This window comes from Tilletiaria anomala, assembly GCF_000711695.1.
Source record: "Tilletiaria anomala UBC 951 chromosome Unknown K437scaffold_43, whole genome shotgun sequence".
Taxonomy (NCBI): Eukaryota; Fungi; Basidiomycota; class Exobasidiomycetes; order Georgefischeriales; family Tilletiariaceae; genus Tilletiaria; species Tilletiaria anomala.
In genome coordinates, this window is record NW_013546979.1 from 15,787 (window position 1) to 35,251 (window position 19,465).

General features: G+C 55.7%; 9 protein-coding genes across 9 annotated transcripts; 4 read left to right on the top strand and 5 right to left on the bottom strand.

Annotated features, from left to right (window-relative positions):
• Positions 1-516: 516 nt before the first annotated feature.
• K437DRAFT_224359 (sterol desaturase) lies at positions 517-1,947 on the top strand (the record flags this gene model as incomplete). The annotated part of the gene is made up of 5 exons (XM_013387674.1): positions 517-1,136; positions 1,235-1,431; positions 1,506-1,560; positions 1,650-1,664; positions 1,749-1,947. 5 exons carry the CDS (start codon positions 517-519, stop codon positions 1,945-1,947), a joined length of 1,086 nt encoding a protein of 361 aa, XP_013243128.1.
• Positions 1,948-2,065: 118 nt separating this feature from the next.
• K437DRAFT_122646 (putative phosphoglycerate mutase family protein) lies at positions 2,066-3,085 on the bottom strand. The gene is made up of 3 exons (XM_013387675.1): positions 2,491-3,085; positions 2,297-2,383; positions 2,066-2,227 (listed from the first exon to the last, which is right to left on the bottom strand). The coding sequence occupies exons 1-3, from the start codon at positions 2,852-2,854 to the stop codon at positions 2,148-2,150; spliced, it is 531 nt and encodes a 176-aa protein (XP_013243129.1). The 5' UTR covers positions 2,855-3,085; the 3' UTR covers positions 2,066-2,147.
• Positions 3,086-4,631: 1,546 nt separating this feature from the next.
• Positions 4,632-5,922, bottom strand: K437DRAFT_256607 (putative ubiquinol--cytochrome-c reductase). The gene is made up of 4 exons (XM_013387676.1): positions 5,817-5,922; positions 5,455-5,610; positions 5,033-5,152; positions 4,632-4,939 (listed from the first exon to the last, which is right to left on the bottom strand). The coding sequence occupies exons 1-4, from the start codon at positions 5,826-5,828 to the stop codon at positions 4,850-4,852; spliced, it is 378 nt and encodes a 125-aa protein (XP_013243130.1). The 5' UTR covers positions 5,829-5,922; the 3' UTR covers positions 4,632-4,849.
• Positions 5,923-6,052: 130 nt separating this feature from the next.
• K437DRAFT_256609 (Protoporphyrinogen oxidase) lies at positions 6,053-8,248 on the top strand. The gene is made up of 3 exons (XM_013387677.1): positions 6,053-6,544; positions 6,628-7,350; positions 7,419-8,248. The coding sequence occupies exons 1-3, from the start codon at positions 6,161-6,163 to the stop codon at positions 8,184-8,186; spliced, it is 1,875 nt and encodes a 624-aa protein (XP_013243131.1). The 5' UTR covers positions 6,053-6,160; the 3' UTR covers positions 8,187-8,248.
• Positions 8,204-9,447, bottom strand: K437DRAFT_256611 (histone-fold-containing protein). The gene is made up of 4 exons (XM_013387678.1): positions 9,102-9,447; positions 8,945-9,023; positions 8,712-8,840; positions 8,204-8,617 (listed from the first exon to the last, which is right to left on the bottom strand). The coding sequence occupies exons 1-4, from the start codon at positions 9,270-9,272 to the stop codon at positions 8,277-8,279; spliced, it is 720 nt and encodes a 239-aa protein (XP_013243132.1). The 5' UTR covers positions 9,273-9,447; the 3' UTR covers positions 8,204-8,276.
• A 276-nt stretch (positions 9,448-9,723) lies between these two features.
• Positions 9,724-10,406, bottom strand: K437DRAFT_256612 (uncharacterized protein). The gene has a single exon (XM_013387679.1). It carries the CDS (start codon positions 10,144-10,146, stop codon positions 9,739-9,741), a length of 408 nt encoding a protein of 135 aa, XP_013243133.1. The 5' UTR covers positions 10,147-10,406; the 3' UTR covers positions 9,724-9,738.
• Positions 10,407-10,979: 573 nt separating this feature from the next.
• On the top strand, positions 10,980-13,283 carry K437DRAFT_224319 (uncharacterized protein; the record flags this gene model as incomplete). The annotated part of the gene is made up of 4 exons (XM_013387680.1): positions 10,980-11,081; positions 11,151-12,243; positions 12,323-13,019; positions 13,097-13,283. The coding sequence occupies 4 exons, from the start codon at positions 10,980-10,982 to the stop codon at positions 13,281-13,283; spliced, it is 2,079 nt and encodes a 692-aa protein (XP_013243134.1).
• A 186-nt stretch (positions 13,284-13,469) lies between these two features.
• K437DRAFT_256614 (Clavaminate synthase-like protein) lies at positions 13,470-15,604 on the bottom strand. Its single transcript, XM_013387681.1, has 3 exons — positions 15,074-15,604; positions 14,170-15,010; positions 13,470-14,097 (listed from the first exon to the last, which is right to left on the bottom strand). Exons 1-3 carry the CDS (start codon positions 15,328-15,330, stop codon positions 13,492-13,494), a joined length of 1,704 nt encoding a protein of 567 aa, XP_013243135.1. The 5' UTR covers positions 15,331-15,604; the 3' UTR covers positions 13,470-13,491.
• A 423-nt stretch (positions 15,605-16,027) lies between these two features.
• On the top strand, positions 16,028-19,412 carry K437DRAFT_294582 (uncharacterized protein; the record flags this gene model as incomplete). Its single annotated transcript, XM_013387682.1, has 3 exons — positions 16,028-16,093; positions 16,118-18,037; positions 18,110-19,412. 3 exons carry the CDS (start codon positions 16,028-16,030, stop codon positions 19,292-19,294), a joined length of 3,171 nt encoding a protein of 1,056 aa, XP_013243136.1. The 3' UTR covers positions 19,295-19,412.
• Positions 19,413-19,465: the final 53 nt, after the last annotated feature.

Consider the following 19,465-nt stretch of genomic DNA (forward strand, 5'->3'; position numbering starts at 1 on the left):
ACCCCGGAAACACGGTGACTTCTGAGCCCCAGAAAGGCCCGAAAAGCCACCGTGTTTAGGTCTCAGGCCTGGTCCCTGAAGGGGTTCCCCGAGGTGTTTGGTTCCGTGGCCCGGTATTTGCCAGGTTTCCTGCTCCAGTTTTTTGACGAGAAAGCTGGCGGCTCCGGCAGAGTGCCTTAGCCGGGATGAGGCATGAGCGCGTTCCCGTGCCCGGCACAATCTATCCCTGCTCACTGTCCCGTCTCACTTTCAGGCACGGCCGGAAGAAGCGATCATTCTCTCCACGGGGACCCACTTTCCAACGGTGCACTCGTCTCCCCACCTCAATTCAACGCACTCCTCATGGCTCGGCATCTTTGCAGGTTGCACAACGGCCAGACATCATCCCTTCTTCGCATGCCATGTACTCGGCGGGCAACTAACCCGCCGCCTGCGGAACAATCTCCCGTCGAACCGCGCACCCCCGCTCTCTGCATCTCGCCCTGCGTCACCGATCCGCATTCCATCACGGTCGACATGACGGCGCAGCAGCACGACGAGCTCGTCCGCTCGCAAGTTACCGAGTCGAACCGGCGCTTCAGCACAGGTTCCGGCGGGCGCAAGCCGCCGGTGGATCCCGCAACGGGAAAGCTCATTCCACGCTCGAGCTGGTGGGGCTTCGACCGGGTCGCGTGGAGCAATACCAAGGCCATGTCGCTCACGTTCGACATCTGCGCGGTCTCGTGCTTCCTCGTGTTCAACGCGTCTCAAATCGGCAGAGACTTCTACCACTGGCTCAACGCCAACTACACGCCGTTCCAGATTGATTTCTACTGGACCTTCGGCATCACCACCGTCCTGTACTGGGCCTTCGCCGTGCTGTACGCCGTTGTCGACTTGACATCGTGGCCTGCCGCGGTGTTCCAGTACAAGGTGCAGCCGTTCCAGCGTGTGGGCTTCAAGGAGTACGGGAAGATTGCCGTCCGAGTCCTGTGGAACCAGGCGCTTGTCACGCTCCCGCTTGCTTACTTCAAGGCCAGGCTGAAACCGAGCGACGCGCGCGTCGAGACGCTCCCCGGTCCACTGACGTCGATCGCCGTCATCATCTTCAACATTCTCTGCACCGAGATCGGCTTCTTCTACGTGCACCGCTTCCTGTGAGTGCCAATCCTCGCTCTCTCCCTTTCTCTCTCTCTCTGTCTGCACTGGAGGAGAATGAAGCAACTTAGTCGCGACTCTTCTGCAATTATCACAGACACTCTCCGGGGTATTACCAAAAATATCACAAGCAGCACCACGAGTACACCGCCCCCGTCGGGCTAGCAGCTACGTACTGCACAGCAGTCGAGCATCTATTCTCTAACCTGCTTCCCAACACCATCGGCACAACGATCACGCAATGCCACTGGAGCCTGACCATGTTTACGTTCTGCTTTTTGGAGATTGAGACGAGTGAGTCACGGTCCCTTCTGTCCCTTTGGAGGATCATCGGCTGAGTGATGCAAACGGCTTCCTTCGTGAAATAGTCATGGCGCATAGCGGCTACAACTTGCCGTTCACGCACTCTTCCCTTAATCACGAGTGCGTCGCCATTTTCCCTTCCGAAGGATCGTGCACAAGCTCATTGCACCATCGCTTCCTCTCCGCTTTGCATCGTCTCGCTCATTCAGCTTCCATCACTTTGCGTGAGTGTACCTGCGGCCCCATGTGCCTCGTTGCCAATTAGCTCACCACAGATGCTCTGCTCTGTTCGCTTGTCCCACCGACAGCTTCAACGAGAACTTCGGCCCCATCGGCCTGCTGGACGGCTGGTACGGCACGAATAAAAAGTTCATTCGTGCGCTCGAAGATGCCAAGGTCCGACACAGAGGGGACGAGGGCAAGGCGCGCGCCGAGCTGCTGAGCAAGATCGCCGAGGCAGACCTGGCGGCTGCCAACCAAGGGAGAGAGGCGAAGAAGGACTGGTGACACGTATTCCAAGGTTGCTTTCCGACGGAATAGCATGGGAGAAGCATACGTTTCTCTTCGTCAAGCAATCGCCATTGTGATCAAACGTGGCGCAATGAGACCGATCTGATGAGGCTGTGTGAGCGGTAGTGCGCAATGTGTGCCACATGCTTTTGGAATGGCCATATGTCGGGGCCATGGGATGCATTCGGCCCAGCTACCTACTCGTCCAAACCAGAGCAGTCCTCGCTGTATGGAGAGCCGGACGTGAGATTCTTGTTGTAAATCTCGTAAATGAGGTCTGTTGCAGGTGGGAACGTCGGTGACAGTGGTCAGTACTGGACATTGCCGGTGCAACAACACTGCTCACCATAGTGGCGACCTGGGTAGTCGAATTCGTCTCCGAGGTCTTTCGAGATGCCAGAAAGCCCGTCGTGCTCCCAGCAGATGAGGACGTCTGCGCGTGGCGCAACAGTGGACGGTGGAAAAGGATGATCTCATCAGCGCCGCCCATGGAGCGCGGTCCCTTTTTCCAAAAAGCAGGCACAGGGATGCGCTACTCACCAGCGTCGGAGTGATCCGCAAAGTCGCTCACAGCGTCCTTGATGCAGACGGGGTCGTCGCGGTCGCACGACGTGTCGACTTTGAGGCCGAGCGACTCGGCGAGCGGCTCGACCGTCTCGTACGGCCTGTCCCTTGAACCGTCGACCTTGTACTGCTGTGCCATAATGTAGCCGATGTTATAGCCATTGGACTGCGAGAAGACGTTTACGAGGCACTTGGCGCGCTGCTCGCCCATGCTCGACAGCCCCGGCGTGTCGTCGTCCGCCGGCTTCTCGCCGTGTCGGATGAGGAAGACCCGGTTTGAATACGCCAAGACGAGAGTGGTGCTCATGGCCAGTGCGGCGAGGACGACGGTGCGGTGCATGCTGAGAGCTGGCTTAGGGGGGGCTGATGTGGCTGGTGATGGACCGCAAGAGGAGACAGCCACAGGAAACCACAGTGCCCTTCTTCGGAGTCAATGCCCTTGCATGCATCTATATGTATTTAAAGAGGATGTGACATGTGAGAGACCGAACGTGCGCACTCTGCAGTCTGCATTGATGTTTGGTGCGCATCATGTATCAGTAGGTCGGGTCGGTGTCGGGCCGCCCTGGGCTCCTTTGGGCCTGCTGCAGTTCTCGTTCAAGTGCGAGTATGAATGAGCGATCCGTAGTGCAGGTTCCTGCAAATACACGGTGAACTCTCTCTTTCCTCATTCCTTGCTTGTTCTCGTCCCATTAGCCTATCAGTCCTGCGGCAAGTCGACATAGGTATGTATGTACAATTACAAATCAAAATCGCCATGCCTCATGCTGCCCTGTGGGCTCATGAGGCTGGTTGGATGACCAATGGTTCGCGCGGACCGGAGAATTTCAAGGGATCTCTACACCGAGTTGCCGCCGGCTGCTGCTGGTTGGGGAGCGATTGCAACTTTGTGCAAGGGCCAAAAGGAGGCAAGCGCCATGCTGATTGAGTTATTGCTAGTTACCATAACAAGGCAGCCGAAGCTGGCAAAAGGCGAGAGTGGCGCGAGAGAGCAGAGGCGCTGCAGCTGTATGAACAGTGTACCATGACGTTCTTCCAGGCCTCTCCTTCGACAGTCGACTCTTCTATCTTGGCCACCTCACCGCCTTCAAGTACATATTTCACTGGTCTGCCGTGTCTTTTCCTATTTTTTCTGTTTCCCACCGAGACTGGCGACGAGGAGGTCACGGGCTGTTATGAGGAGAGACCGTACGTATGCGCCAAACCTGCCGACCCTCACCAGTTCATTTGTCTGTGCTCTGCGGCGGAGCACTGGCAGCGTGCCCATTCGGGCCTCCAGGATCCCGCTGCCCAGCGGCATCCACATGCGATAGGTATATAGAATGGGTGGGAACTGGGAGAGATATGATCAGAACATCATGCAGAAAGATGAAAGGGCAAGCGTGCACCACATGCTAAAAACCAGAGGGGCGCACTTTACCTGAAGCATATGCATCAACATGTTGAGAGAGTGAACCTGGAGCGGAGCGGCACAGTGCAGTTCAGTGTACTTCAGTCATGGAACGTGACTCGCGCTGCTCCGTTCTCGTTCACTTCGCGTGAATGGCCATATGCCACCCTTGCCAGCAGCCACGCCCAGTCGCGAGCGTCCCTGTGAATGCCGTGCATCGCGTGATGAATGGGCCATTCTCAGATCATAGCGTAAATGTATCAGGGGCTTAGCGACTTTTCCCATCACTACGCCATCTTGGGGCTCTGCGCGCAATGTACCTTGCACATAGCGCAGTGTACAAGACACACTCTCCTCCACGAGAGTCATACGAAAATCGTTCGCAGGCTCTGGGGGCGCATCTTGTCGCTTGCCGTGTATACGGCGCAGCATGGAGCAAGCAGCTCGGCTTCCGTCGATTCCTTGCGCCCAGGCGCGGGCGACTACAGGTGACCGTCAAAGCCAGGAGACAAAGCGCTCCAAGCAAAGCCACAGAGACCAGCGCAGAGGCTCAATGCTCCTAGACTGCTCGCGACAGCGGCGGAAGCTCAAGGCGGATTTCGCAGGCAGAGATTTGAGTTACCGCATTAACGAGTGTCAGTTACCAGGGACCGCTGGAAAGCCTTTCAGTTAGTAGACACCGCTGGGTGAGAACGAATGCTTGCAGCGGGGCCCGCCCTTCGTTGTGATAAAAGGAGCCTGTGAATGCGCTTGCAATGTTCCATCTAGTAATCACAGATCGTGCAGGAAGGTATGTTTGCACGCAAGCGCGGCGACCCTCTCAACGCTTGTGCATTGCGAGAGATGCTATGCGCCTCTGTTCCATACATGAGGCGCCAAATGCAGGCGAGGCCCCGGTCAAGAGCGATTGCACCGCTTGTAGCACCAAAAAGCCCGAGAAATGATCTACTTCTTGACCCTGACAGTGTCCCAGGCTGACCTCTCCGCAGCCTCCTTCTTCGCCTCCTCAATGAGAGGTGTGAGGTACCGAATGTCCTTCATGTTATAGATCGAGAGTGGGATGCCGGACCAGACGTCAGTTTCCGCTCTTCGGTTTCACCGCGGCAGAGAGGACCCGAAACACCTCACCTGCTCAGGCTTAAGCCACTTGTCCTTGGGCAGCTCGCGCTGCAAGACGGAGAGCTGAGATGCTTGACGCATGCGGAATGCGCGGTCGTATGCTTCACGCTGAGACAGGCGTGAAATTGCCTGAAAAGGGGAAGAGGCAGGAGTCAGCAGTTGGCGCCGGTGAACTCATATGCGAGAAGAGCCAGCGGGTGTACGGATTGCTGCACGTAGCTTAGCCATGCGTACGTCAACCGAGTTTGTTAATTCGAAGCTCAACATAACGAATTTGCGCATGCCATCATTCTCGTCCAAGATCAATACCGGCGTCCGTCCCACGGCTCATGGACAGGTTTTTCCGAGGTGGAAAAAGCCAGTTGCTACAGCCCACCAAAACCGTTCCTTCTATATGCCATCAAAGGCCCCTTTCAACGATGGAAGCTCACCTTTTGGGTCTCTGGGTTCTCCTCCATCACCAGGTCATCGTACTTAAGGCCACGTTGCCTGTGGCCGGCCCAGTTGGCGTATGCGTTGGCCACCGGGCGGACCATGCGCATCAGAGCCGGGCTCTGCTTGACATACTTGGCGAGTGTGATACCGTCCTGTCCGAAATGCAAGACAATAAATGCATATCGGGCAAGCAAAGCGAGCGTCCAGGTTGGTACGCGCGAAAGGGGGCAAAAGGGAAAGAGAGGAAGAGTGTTCGCGAGTAAGCCATCGGATTGAGGTGACAAGGACTTGGCGGTACATCCCGCGCCCAGGCGACGTTGCCGGCGACGTCGGGCCATCGAGCTATGCTGATACTTACGAGGAACGACATGATGAAGCGATGCAGGCTCTTGGCTGGGTGACTGCTGCCTAACAACCAGGCTCGTCAATGTCAAGAAGGCCTTTGGATGAAGGACGGGCTTGGGGGACGTTGGCGGTCTGCTGCTCGGAACCAGCAGGAGAACGAAGCAGGAGGCTGGGTTTACAAAGGTTATATAAGCATTGGCCGCTTGCATCACCAAAATGACTTTCTCGTCCAACGCCCAGGTGGCAAGGGGCTCATGAACGCTTGAACCTCCTGTATGGCGAGGCGACGTATGTACGTGCTATGATCTCGGCTGCCAAGGGCAAATTTTCGCGCTGTTGTCACACCGCTGAGGCATCATGAGCCGGTCGCCTCCCGAACTTGCGCTTGCATTACGGCAGCTGCATCCACGGCGCGGCTGGTTGACAGCTCAGTCATGCCGTCTAAGAAGACACCTCTCATGCAGCCAGCGGCTGCTCGCCAAGACGGATACGATTGTCGTCCTTGGTGGCGGTATCTCGGGACTGGCATCTGCGCTGCATCTGTCGCGGTCTTTGCCGAAGGGCAAGAAAGTCATCCTTGTGGAAAAAGAAAACCGACTGGGAGGATGGATCCAGTCTGAAAGGCGACGACTGACACCGCCAGCAGGCTCTACAGAGATACAAGAAGAAGCGGTATTGCTGGAAGGTGGGCCACGAAGCATACGGCCGACTGGGTATAGCGGTCTGGTCATGTTAGACCTTGTGCGTAGTCTCTCGAAGAATACATGGCTGTCTTTATTTGCCTTCGCACATCTAATTCGTTCAACGCGCACTTCATCGAGCAGGTGCGATCACTTGGCATCTGGGATCGCATGCTCCTCGTTCCCAAGACTGCCGCCTCCGCGCGTAACCGTTTCATCTGGTACCCTGACCTCCTCAATCAATTGCCTTCCAGTCTAACCGCTTTGCCGAGCATGTTCCGCCTGCCAGTGATGAAAGGCGTGATCGGCGAGTTGCTGCGGGAATTCAACGCACCGTCCCGCTTCCAACGGCCCAAGTCTGAGTCGCCAGGCGAGAAGCACCGATGGGCACGGAGAGAGCTGCTGGAAGACGAATCTGTTGAAGGCTTCCTTACGCGGAGAGTGCGTGGTGGCACAAAGCTTGCGCACAACATCGTCTCTGCCGTTATGCACGGCATCTACGCCGGCGACATCCGTCGACTCAGCGTGCGGTCCATCCTAGGCTTTCTTTGGGAGACCGAGAAAGTACATGGAGGTCTCCTACGAAGGTTCTTGCTTCCGCCGAGACTCAACAGCAGGCATCGGCCACCCGGTCCTGAGCAGATCGCACTGAAAGCCCAGGAGCGAGAAGCGCTCGAAAGGGCGCAGGAGAAGCTTGGTAAACAGGTTGTCAACGAGATGAAGCAGATCAGCGTCTATTCCTTCCCTGAAGGCATGCAAGAGCTACCTCGAGCAATAGGAGAGGCGCTTGGGGCTGCAGAAAATGTTCAGGTCCTCACAAACACATCTTGCTCTGCTTTGCGAATCGCAGACGACGGATGCGTGGCGGTGAATCTTATTCTATCTACGTGCACTTTGTTCGGAGGCGAGTTAATCTTAGTTCCATTTTATAACAGGTCAAAACATCTTCCGGTACCATTGTCTGCGATCGCGTAGTGTCCAGCCTTCCAGCAGCGACACTCAATGCACTTTTGTCGCCTGCGCTCCCGGAGCAATACTTGACAGGAGGAGCGTCTGCAAATGTTGGGGTCGTCAACATCGCCATTCCATCCTGGCTGCTGGGCGATCGGAAGCGCCTGTTAAAAGTTGAAGGCTTCGGCTTCCTCGTCCCGCGTTCCGTGAATGAAAACAAAGACGGCATACTGGGCGTTGTATTCGACAGCGACTCACTGCCGGCTCAGGACGTGCCGCTTGGTGGCAGCACGAGCGCAAGAACGCCAACAAAGCTAACGGTCATGATGGGCGGTGCGCACTGGCAAGATTTACCACGCGATCAGCTTCCAAGTCAAAAGGCGCTCATAGAAGGCGCTAAAGCGGCTGTCGTGCGCTACCTAGATGTGCCGCATGAGATGCTGGACGATCCTTCGACGCTCATAGTAGCACGCATGCAGTCGGACTGCATACCGTGGTACACTGTCGGGCACCCTGTGCGCATGGCGAAGCTTCACCGCGCCATTCTCGATGGATACCACGGCCAAGAGGCACCATGGAAGGGCAGACTGGCGCTCGTAGGCGCTAGTTACACCGGTGTGAGCGTGAATGATTGCGTTGCGAGGGCCACCGAGACGGCGCAAAAGATCGTTGAGGAAGAGACCAGAGGTGCTGGTTCCGAGCGCAAGACGACCGGGCTGGAAATTTTGGCGCTGCCGTGCGGGCTGCTTTGAAGGCCTCAAATATTAAAAGAGTGCTGTTGTGTGATGTATGATACACTTAAAGTCAATGCGAGGTGCGAGATGCTCTGCTTCATTATGCAGTCAGTCTTGCGATTGCCCCACGCCGCGATTATTTGGCAATAGCGCTCCTTCGACCAAGTCCTCCTCTGCTTCCTGGTCGTCAGCATCATCAATATCATTCCCTTCTTCCTCTTCCTCTTCCTCGTCCTCCTCTTGTTCTTCAATATCCCCCTCGTCCTCCTCCTGCTCGTCCTCCTCTTCACCGTCCACCAGCATCGAGTCTCCGCGGACTTCCGCCGAGCCGATTGCTTTCTTCCCCTTCTTCTTGCTGGCGCCGCCTTCGACGTCGTCCGATGTGGATGCCTTGTCTGCTGCTTTCACCTTTGCGGCCGCGCGTTTTGTCTTCTGCAGCTTTTGTTGTGCTGTGGGAGAGGAAAGAACCAATTGAAGATCGGGGAAAGAGCATGCTCAGATGATGAAACAATTGAACAGCCTCGGAAAGACAGCCACTCATACCTTGAAGCTGCTTCGTGAGAGCTGTGAACATCTCCTCCGGCATGTCGATCTCCTGCACAGCGAGCAGCACGTCTTGCCCGGTAACAGTTTTGCGGCCGTTCTCATTCGAGCGATCTTGTGCGGCTGCAGCTGGTAGTCAGAACGTAAGTATAAATCAATTGATGCGTTGGTCGTATTAGCTCTGGTACTCTCAGGCATAGGCCAAATGTATAGGTGTATTTGAGAGAACACACAAAGATAGTTGATGAAGACTGTCGCTGATTTGATCAGGGCCGTCTGGACATCCTTGCGGAGCTGCACGTTGGCGGGCATCTTAGAATTGATCAGCACAAGAGGGAAGTCAGCGTGTCGAGCAAGACATTCCAAGCGCGGCAGTATTTCTCCACGCACCACGCTCTTGGCCAACTTTGCGACTTGAGACTTGGGCAGTTCAAAATTGTCCATGCCGAGCGTCTCGACTTCGGCCGCTTGTTTGCCCGAGTAGGAGGAATCTTCTGCGCCTGCGCCGCCGTTGGCTGCTTCCGCGTACTCGGACAATTGCTCTGCCTTCTTACGCGGCATCGTGTTGAGATGTTACTTCTTCTTGACTGGGTGGCTCGCTCGTCTGGCTGACTTGAGAGGGTGAGTAGTCTGGCTGCGGCTGTAATGGGGCGCAACGATCAGACGACAACTGGTTGTTTTCAGAGCGGTTTACCTTCTGTCACGCCAAGATGAGGGTCGGTCGAGCGAGGCGCGGTCCACGCTGCAATCAGCTCCCGTTATCGATGAGCTGAAGCAGAAGCGGATGCTCCCATGGGCAGCATCCAGCACAGCTCCTTCATCTGCAGTCATGTCGCGTCACGTGTTGGCGGCTCTGAGCCAGAAGTGTGGAAGGGAAACGGCACTGGATGACAGCAGCACGCGTCACTCGTTCCGCCCCAGTGAGAAGTTAAACGACTCACACCTTTCTTTTTTTTGGCTCAAGGCGGTGCGTTCAAGGCAGCAAGCAGGTATCTTTTGGCCACCCACTCTTCTCGTATCTGGTCTCCTATATGAGACCCATCGGCATGGGAGGGCTGGGTTCACGCGTAGACGCTCGTAGTTGATCAACAGTGTAATCCCCCGCCAAGCCGTACGGAGATTCTCGAGCCTTGTCTTCCTTGGCCGCGACGAGTTGTGACACCTGCGGGCCACCGTGCGACCGCCCCTGTTCCCCGCGATCCCAAAACCCCATCATCAACATGCTGGGCCGTCGCTCCTCACGTCTTTCCATGCGCGCTTCGCGCCAAGTCAATGAGACACCTTCTCCACCCAAAGCCTCCAGCGCCACGACCACCCTGCATAGCAACGCACCGAGGAGTACGCGGAGCAGCGCTTCGGTCAGCAGGGCTGCCACAAGCACCTGCAGTCTCAGCGGAAGCGTCACACCGGCCACGTCGGCTGAGAGCGGCAGCATTATGAAAGAAGAAGACGAGAATGATGGACTGGGTTTTCTAAGCAAAGATATCCATGACATTTCCAAAGACCTGGACCACAAGCGCAGATTTAAGGATGGTGGGCAACACGTTATCGTGAGTTTGCAAATATGTAGCTGGTGCTTAATCCCAATAGACACGTACGGTTTTGACCTACCCTTTCTCGTTCCAGATCCTGGAGAGCGAAGATGACTCAATGCTCTCTGATGTGCCAGAAGCAATGACCCCAGCGTCATCCTCCACTACTGATCACCGTAGGATGCAGGCCTCAGAAACGAGCTTGACCCCCAAGCGTCCCACACTTGCAGACTTGTCGTCCCGCTCAGCCGGCAAGGGGCTGCCAAGCGGCAACAAGAGGAAGGCCGCGGGAAAGGATAATGGCAAGGGAAAGAAGCGAGAATTGTCATCTGATTCGGACCTTTCGGATATACCTACGATTGAGAAAGTTGTCGCTCCTCCGCCAAGTAAACGAAACAAGGGAAGCGCCGAAAGATCCTCTTCGAGGTTCAGAAAATTGGAGCCAGCGTTGGGGGATAAGCCTGAGGTTCTCGAGATTGACGATTATGACGATACAGACTCGGTCACTGGAAGCGTGCTTACCAGCGATGTCTGTGATGACGACGAAGATTCCGACGATCCTATCGCCGAGATAATAGCGTTTGAGCGCGCCCAGAAAAGATATGGACGTGCTGTTCCCGCCGCATCAGCAAGTGAAGGCGGGTTTGTAGTCGAAGATGATGACGAAGGCGAAGGCGAAGGCGAAGACCAAATCGGACCCAGCACGACTGCAAATTCTGGCCCCGCCCGCGGCAGCATGCAGGAAGAGCAGCAGTACGAAACGGCCAAGCAGCGCGAAAAGAGGATCAAGCGAGAGTTGCGCGAGGCGAAGCGCAAGCAGAAGATCACTGTGTCACATGTACGTTTTCTTGCTTGCCGCGTTCATGCATGCACCAAACTGACACTTGGCTATCATTCTGACCTTCAGTACGAAAAGGTTCGCATCAAGCTGAACGCGCACCATCCTGAGCTAAGGCATTTGTGGGAAGACATGAAAGAGCTGCCGACGCGTACGCCAGTTGCAGGGCCGCAGCCGAAGGGGCTCACAATCAAGCTCCTGCCTTTCCAGCTTGAGGGTGTCAACTGGCTTGTTGAGCAAGAGAAGAGCGAGTGGAAAGGCGGTATCTTGGCCGACGAGATGGGCATGGGCAAGACCATCCAGATGATCAGTCTCTTCCTCTCCGACTACGATCAAAAGAAGGGCTCCGCGCTCGTCATTGCGCCGACAGTCGCGATCGTTCAATGGAGGAACGAGATCGAAAAGTACACGCACGGCATGAAGGTGCTCATTTGGCACGGGCAAAACAAGATGAACAGTGTCAAGGAGCTAAAAAAGTACGATGTCGTCCTTACAAGCTACCAAACACTAGAACGAGCGTTCAGTAAGCAAGTCAAAGGCTGGCGACGCAAAGGAGAGATCATAAAGGAGGACAGCGCGCTACACACGATCCACTGGCACCGAATCGTGCTAGACGAAGCACATAATATCAAAGAGCGCGCAACGAACGTTGCGAAGGCGTCTTTTGAGCTCGAAGGCGACTATCGTTGGTGCCTCTCCGGCACACCGCTGCAGAACCGCGTTGGCGAGCTCTACTCGATGATCCGTTTTCTTGGGGGCGATCCGTTCGCATACTATTACTGCCTAAAGTGCGAGTGCAAATCGCTCCACTGGAACTTCCCGGACCGCCGCAGCTGCGAGGCGTGTGGCCACACGCCAATGCATCACACATGCTTCTGGAACAACGAGATCCTCAAGCCGATCCAGCGCGGTGGCATGGAGGTTGGCGAGGGTAAAGATGCTTTTGGACGTTTACGCATCCTGCTCGAGCGCCTGATGCTACGCCGTACGAAGCTCGAACGCGCGGACGATATGGGCCTGCCGCCGCGCACGGTCGAGGTGAGACGCGATATGTTCAACGAGGAGGAGGAAGACCTGTACGAGTCGCTGTACAAGGACATCACACGCAAGTTCTCCACGTACCTTGACCAGGGTACGGTGCTTAACAACTATAGCAATATCTGTGAGTGTGCACCTGCTTGAGGAAAAGAGAAATTGAACCAGGCTGATTGTTCTTTCTCATTTTTGTTGCCATGCGCCAGTCACGCTCCTGACGAGGATGCGCCTCATGTCCAACCACCCGGATCTCGTTCTGCGCTCCAACACGGGCCTTCAACAAAACCTCCTGTCGGACGAAGCAGGTGTTGAGAACAGGGTGTGCAAGATCTGCACTGACGTCGCTGAGGACCCGATCATGTCGAAATGCAAGCACGTCTTCTGTCGCGAATGCATGCGCCAGTACCTCGAGACGGACCTTGGAGCTGGTGCTGGTTGTCACGACTGCCCTTACTGCCATGCTACGCTCTCCATCGACCTGGAACAGGAGGCGATTGACGCGCCGGCCGGCCTCTGCTCTGCTAGACAGGGCATCGTCGGCCGGTTGAACATGGACAAGTGGCGTTCTTCAACGAAGATTGAGGCGCTCGTCGAAGAGCTGACCTCGCTGCGCTCAGAGGACAAGACGATCAAATCGCTCGTCTTCAGCCAGTTTGTCAATTTCCTCGACCTCATCGCTTTCCGTCTGCAGCGCGCCGGCTTCTCTATTTGCCGCCTGGAGGGGAACATGTCGCCCGAAGCGCGCGACAAGACCATCAAGCACTTCATGAACAACCCGCACGTCACCGTTTTCCTCGTCTCGCTCAAGGCGGGCGGTGTTGCGCTCAACCTGACTGAAGCGTCACGTGTCTTTCTCATGGATCCCTGGTGGAACCCCTCGGTTGAAGTGCAAGCCATGGACCGGTGAGTGCTCCAGGTCATACACCCTCTCCGCAGGATGCTTGATTGATCGATGTGTTCAACCCTTCTCTTGCGGTCAGAATTCACCGTCTCGGCCAGCATCGCCCGATCATTGTGAAGCGCATGATCATCGAGAACAGCATCGAGGCTCGTATCATCGAGCTACAGAACAAGAAGAGCGCCATGATCGAAGCAGCCATAGGCAAGGATGATAGCGCTATGGGCCGCTTAAGCGTGCGCGACTTGCGCTTCCTTTTTACTCTCTAGGAAATTTCATGTTGCAGAATCTTTCATCCAACCAGGGTTTGACTGCTTCACTGGTGATACTAATACAATACCCGATTTCACCCACCATGCACGTAAAGCTCCGCATTCGCACAGTTTGTCCCTTCGCTTTCGAATAACTTCAATTGTAATACATTATATATGCATTCGTAAACGCAATACCGTTGGTTACATTCATCTGTCTCGCTCATCATTCCCGCTGCTTCAGAGCCTGGATATGTGCACTTAGCACTCTGTACGTGCTCCAGACCGCATCGCCTTCAACATAGCAACCTTTGAGCCATCGCCTCACTTGGTCTAACTCGCCGCCGCCGCCACCGCTGGTACAAGCCTCCTCGTTCTCGTCCCACTCGAACCCAGTTCGCGAGTGCAATACCCGACGATTGTCGAAGATGACGCACTCGCCAGGCGACATTTGTCGCACGTGGGCAAAGCGCACGTCGTGTGTCAGTCGCGCAAACGTCGAGAGCGCGCGACGGAAGAGCGGGCTGTCTGCGCCTCTGCCGCCGCTCGGTGGTGATGGTGAAGGGTGTAGCGGTAAGGGAGATTGGAAAGGCGGTGAGTAGTTGATCGCTACGAGACGCGGCATTGGGTCTTCGGCGTCTTCGTGTTGATTTGAAGATGAATTTGACGATGCGATGGGCGGGGTGAGGCACGCTGTCTTGCCGGCTGGTAAGTGCGGGAACGATGCTGTCGAAGAAGATGCAAAGCCTTGGTATGGTTGCGCGAGCTCGATTGTCGGATGGGCGAAGCGGTAGTATCTTCCGTCGTTGTTGTAGTGAAAGGAGACGGGTGTCTGCGGAGCACGAATGTGGACTAGGCCTCAGCAACAAAACGGACAATGGTCATGGAAGGGAAGATGACTGACAGTGGCAAGTGCCATGAATTCGTCCCTGTGCTTCCGCCACATCTCCTTTGCGACCGCAAAGCCATCGACAAAGAGACTCTTTCCCCCTTGCACTTGGTTCCTGAGCATGTGCAGGAACTGAAACCGTGGTGGATTCGCAAAGTAGCACAGGTCTGCGTGGAAGCCAAGATCCGAGTTGGTGTTGGCTATGTTCTTGGACTGTCGCATCGAGCGCACGTCCCAGAGAGCAGGGCCGTAGAATGTAGCGCGTATCTCTCCAAGTAGGCGAGCGACATGGTAAAGCATTGCGACTTTTCGTTCTTTCATGTTCCCGCCGTTCTGATTTGCGGTATTGAACGGGACCGAGGCGGTTGTTTGCGTTGGCACGGACGTTACGAATGCAAGGCCGTCACGCAGGAGCGTGTATGTGAGTGTGTGGAGAGCTGCGAGCCGCTTTGTCGTTTCGGCAGAAGCAATGCTCCCTTCGCCTCCTGCCGATACTGGAATCATCGTATCTGTGAGGTGTCGCTGGAGCTCGCTTTCAGGCAAGCCGATTTGATTCCAGTCAATCAGCAACGGTCCGGCACTGCCGTCCTTGGCGCCTGCCAGAGAGGCGGAGAGCCACGGCTGCGCGAGCCCAAGAACGTCTGCATGCCAGACATCATACGCCGCCGCGTCCGTGTGAGCTCGAAGAAGAGGTAGAGGAATGCGGATTTCGCGCGGTGAAGCCATAGTTGGAATAGCAGTGCGTGAAGTAGCCGTCGACGGCGCGCAAAATGTCTGCGAAAATGCGTTGGTAATTTGAATGTCCGGGCTCAGAGTCAAGACGAGCGTATCTTGCTCAATATACGGCGGTGTCCGCCTGTTCGATGATTGAGTGCTTATCAGCAAGGCAATTCGAATACATTTTTGAGAATGCACGTACAGGTCTAGCGCTTGATCCTTCACGCCTTCAACCGCATGGACCGCATCACTCGAGTGAAAGAATTTTTGGCTCGTGGTAGGGTGTATGTTGTGCTTACTCTGATCGGAGTCCAGGAGCCAGGCGTAGGAGACTTCTACCGGAGGCAAGTCGGGGTGCGATATCTGCTTGACAAGTATCCCCCGCCCGTCAGCAGATGGACGTAGACGCGTGCCACTCGCGGCATGCTCGAGCTGGAATGCTGGCTTGGATGCGTTCATCCGCTTTGACGCCAGAGACGCTCTCGAGGCCCGCGATGAGCTACATAGATGCCGCAAAGATACGCATCGAGATGTCGGCCCGGGACCTCGTGCTACACTCGCGTCGGGGCGTGTCAGAGTGATGGCGACTGGCTCCCGATAGGTAGGACGTGGGCGAAGAAGCGCCGACGAGCAGCACGCTGCCGCGCGACGGCTTGAGCTCGCGATGCAAGACATGGCGATCCGAGTCGGTCGCATCTCTCCCGTGATTCGCCCACCGGAGCCTCCAGGTCAGCATGAAGCGGGAAAGGTTGACGTGCGCAATGTATAGAAGGATCATGGTCCATCTTCCATGATTCTGCCTGACTGGGACGGGTCAACAAGGTCTATCTACTCCTAATTCCGGAGCCGGGATCTGCGTCCGGTCCGGGCGATAACATGTAGAACGCGAATGAACACCCGGAACTCGGAAAAGAGAATTCTGCCGACTGCCCAGATTTTGGATCACAACCTGCATCTTCGAACAGCTGAGAGTGATCAGCAATCACCATGACCGCGGACATGGGGGACCCATCTGGCGCAGCAAGTGATTTGATTGGCCTTCATCAGGCATTGCAAAGGAACTTGTGACTGACCGAAGGGATTGCCTCCGCTACTTTCTGCGCTGTGAACTGTGCCGCATCACGTATCTGCGCATCAAACATCGACCTTCGCTAAGATGGTCGGCTCACCTCCCCCTGCTCCCTCGACTTCAGCGGAGCAGCCGCCGCGTCAGCCCAACACCGTGCGTGATGGTGATGCCCTGCAGAATTTGCAGGATGCTGGTTGGACAGATGCTTTTCATTCGTCCGATGAGCGGTCGACCACAGTACCACAGTCGGAAATGCAGACGAAGTCCCCCGAGGGGCGAGACGTTGCCTCTGGGTTCGGGGAAATTGAGCTGCAGTCTGCAGCGCAGGAAGAGATCTGGACAGCAAAAACACAGGTACAAACCGAACCACAGCAGAGTGAAGAACCAGAGATCTCAGGTCCTACAACCAGAAATTCGGAAGCGGGAGCAGCAGACGTGCAACTGCCTTCATTATCAGCGTCACAATTGCTCAACAACCTCCCTCAAGCGCCGTCACAGCCGACAGTGGCAGACCTCGGTCTGGTCACCCATTCTGTCCCTGCTACTTCAGTTCCATCAGCTTCAGAAAATCAGAATCAGGAGGTTTCGTTGCAATCCACCGTTCTGCCCAGCACAGAGCCACGAGTGCAGATGCGAGATATAGCGAAAAGAGAGCCAACTCTGCAGGAACTGCGGAAACGAGTGCAAGATGCGATGCTCACCAAAGCGGCAACTGCACAGACAAGGATGGGCTCATCAGAAGCGATAGTAAAGGCAAAAGAAGGTGCAAATGGCAATATTGGAGAGGCAGAGAACGCGCAGGAACAGACTACCCCTTCGGCCCCGGCTAGCCCAACAAGTATTGATCTGGCTCCATCGAAATCCAATGCTATCTCAAATGGAGATGTTCAAGCGATTGCAAAAACGACATTGCCAATCAAACCTGCTCTTACGGAGAAGCAAATTTCTTTCGAATGGGGCGCTCTCGCCACAGGCACAAGCCCGCGTCCGGGTATCGCCGCCATGCCCGATGCGACTCACGCAATCGCTTCGCGTCTCTGGGGCAATAATCCTAAGAAGATGGGTGGCATTGCGGTCACGACCGACCCGGAGAAGCTACACCAGGCAAAGATGGAAGTGAAGTTGGAGATACAACAACGACAACAGCAACAACAGAGCCAGCTTTCGGAGGAAGAGCGGACAAAGGCGAATGGCGCACCGGATCGCAGTGCTGGCGCTGAAAAGGTCAAGGATGCATCCAAGTTAGATACGATGGAAGAGAAGCATGTGGATGCTGAGAGTATATCGCCAACTGCCACTGCTCCTGTTGTTCAGTCGTTGCCAGTCGCCTCGCGGAAATCTTCAGATGCAGCATGGCAGCAAGTGGAAGCGGGCGAAGCTGGACCCAACGCTCCAGCTCCAAATGAAGCTTTTTCCTTTGTTGGCCCTCCAGGAGAAGAAACAGCTGGTATTGCTGAGGCTAAGCAGGCAGGTGAGGCGGAGGACACAACCGAGGGGCAAGGGGAGGTAGGAGCTTTGAGCAAGTCATATCCATCCGAGGCCGGTTTCGACTCGGACTCTGATAGCAGCAGCAGCGATGACAGCAGCAGCAGCAGTGAATCGGATTCATCATCCGATGCATCATACAAGCGTACGAAGGCCATCATCTCCCAAATGCTAGAGGAGGACGATGGCGAAGATGACGATGAAGAAGGGAGTGGTCGGCCCGGCGCGGGTGGCAAAGGCGGCTATGGCCCGACGACGAAGAACGAGACGCCAATTTCTGCCGCTGTCGGTGCTGCCAATAGCTTGCCTTTCAAACAGGTCCCTGCAGAGCTGAAGGGAGAAATCAAGTACATCGGTGTTGTGCACTCTGTCGTTGATGGTAGCGTCTGCGTCATCGAGCAAGATCTGCAGAGGGGAGGCGGAGCTGTCACGGCTCCTGAACAGCAACAGCCGCAACCATGGCAACAAGAAACGGGCGGCTACGCCCAGGCATACAGCAATAATGGCCATCAAGCCCCCCCGCCACATACACAAGGTCAGGTCAAGGAGGTTTATGCCGTGCTGGACACGGGCAGCGTGCTTTGCCTTGAAGACGGCAAGGTACTTGGCTCGGTGAGAAAAATTAGTAACCCAGTAGAAGCAAGCCAACCAATGCTGACGTTTAGAATCATTGACGTTCTGCAGGTTTTTGAGACCTTTGGCAGCGTACAGCAGCCTTTCTATTCCCTTTTACTTCCACCGGTACAGCCAGCACCCGACAACGTCAATACCGCCGCTGCAATGCAGCCTCTGGCTGTGCCAACAAAAGGTCTCAAGGTGTACTACCTCCCCTCACACTCCACATATGTGCTGACGCGCATGCTCAAGCTGCTGCCAAAAGGAAGTGACGCGAGCAACGTATTCGACGAAGAGATCGGGGACGAAGAGCGCGAGTTCAGTGATGATGAGGAAGAGGTCAGATGGAAGCAGCAGAAGAAGGCGGACAGAGCAGGCGGCGCAGGCGCCAAGAAAGGAGGGAAAACGAGGGGCTCAGGTGAGGATGACGTTGGAGCGCGTAACGCCAAGCGTTTGAGGCCAAACAATGCACCAGATGCGCTGGTCGATGGTTACCACCAGCACCCTCGGCCAATATGCATAGGAGGTCCTGCACCTCAGCGACGCGCACCCCTTCCCTACGAGGATGCGGGTAACGCGGACATCGGAGCTCCGGTACTGCAGCACAATCAACAGAATCCGCCGCCGAACAGCCACGCCGGCCCTTCTTCCCAGGCTCCTCACGACGGGTCTTCGCAGCGAGGACGCGGCCGTGGTCGCGGGCGCGGCATGCACGTTGCAGATTCTGTCCGCGGCCGACCGACCTACGCCGCGCCTAATACACTGCGGTCACCGCAGCAGCAACAGCAATTTGGCACGGTACCCTATACACATGGTCAGCCGCCCTCTGACCAGCGCCAACACATTCCATTGTCATTTCATGGCGCTCCTGGCAATCACAGTCCTGGCCATGGCCAAGGTCAGGGCCATGTCAACACCATGTTCGCCTACCAGATGCAGCTACAGATGCAGATCCAACAGCAAATGGGCATGATGCAACAAGCTCAGGGGCAGGGCAGTGGAGTGGATTTGCAAGAACAGCAGTATGCTGCCGCTGCCGCTGCCGCTGCCTTGATCCAACAGCAGCAGCAGCAACAGTATATGATGAACCCAACCGCTTATAGCTACGCGGCGCAAGGTCAGCAGGGTTACATGGCGCACCCCCCATTCCGAGGCGGTCCTTCTAACCATCGTGGACACCCGCCCCATCCTGACAACAACGGAGAGACCTACAATTACCAAAATTACAACGCTGGAGGCCAGTACCCTCGGTGAATGCACACTCACTTTTGCACGTTCGAGATGGGCACTTATATAAACAGTCAAGATTCTTTAAACATTCACTCCCCACACGCATTGCAAAGCAATCCTTGTATCTTCATGCACGATCAATCGAGATAGCATTACAAATAATATCTATAGGGGCTGTAAAAGCGAAATGGGCCG

Coding starts and splice junctions, on each gene's coding strand:
- K437DRAFT_122646 (XM_013387675.1), bottom strand. CDS start 2,854: ATGCACCGCACCGTCGTCCTCGCCGCACTGGCCATGAGCACCACTCTC. Junction 2,384..2,490: donor TGCGGATCACTCCGACGCTG/GTGAGTAGCGCA, acceptor CGCCACGCGCAG/ACGTCCTCATCTGCTGGGAG. Junction 2,228..2,296: donor CTACCCAGGTCGCCACTATG/GTGAGCAGTGTT, acceptor CACCTGCAACAG/ACCTCATTTACGAGATTTAC.
- K437DRAFT_256607 (XM_013387676.1), bottom strand. Junction 5,153..5,454: donor AGAACCCAGAGACCCAAAAG/GTGAGCTTCCAT, acceptor TCCCCTTTTCAG/GCAATTTCACGCCTGTCTCA. Junction 4,940..5,032: donor AGTGGCTTAAGCCTGAGCAG/GTGAGGTGTTTC, acceptor TATAACATGAAG/GACATTCGGTACCTCACACC.
- K437DRAFT_256609 (XM_013387677.1), top strand. CDS start 6,161: ATGAGCCGGTCGCCTCCCGAACTTGCGCTTGCATTACGGCAGCTGCAT. Junction 6,545..6,627: donor GTCTGGTCATGTTAGACCTT/GTGCGTAGTCTC, acceptor TTCATCGAGCAG/GTGCGATCACTTGGCATCTG. Junction 7,351..7,418: donor CAGACGACGGATGCGTGGCG/GTGAATCTTATT, acceptor ATTTTATAACAG/GTCAAAACATCTTCCGGTAC.
- K437DRAFT_256611 (XM_013387678.1), bottom strand. CDS start 9,272: ATGCCGCGTAAGAAGGCAGAGCAATTGTCCGAGTACGCGGAAGCAGCC. Junction 9,024..9,101: donor CAAAGTTGGCCAAGAGCGTG/GTGCGTGGAGAA, acceptor ATCAATTCTAAG/ATGCCCGCCAACGTGCAGCT. Junction 8,618..8,711: donor TCTCACGAAGCAGCTTCAAG/GTATGAGTGGCT, acceptor CCTCTCCCACAG/CACAACAAAAGCTGCAGAAG.
- K437DRAFT_256612 (XM_013387679.1), bottom strand. CDS start 10,146: ATGCTGCCGCTCTCAGCCGACGTGGCCGGTGTGACGCTTCCGCTGAGA.
- K437DRAFT_256614 (XM_013387681.1), bottom strand. CDS start 15,330: ATGAACGCATCCAAGCCAGCATTCCAGCTCGAGCATGCCGCGAGTGGC. Junction 15,011..15,073: donor AAGGATCAAGCGCTAGACCT/GTACGTGCATTC, acceptor ATCATCGAACAG/GCGGACACCGCCGTATATTG. Junction 14,098..14,169: donor AATTCATGGCACTTGCCACT/GTCAGTCATCTT, acceptor CGTGCTCCGCAG/ACACCCGTCTCCTTTCACTA.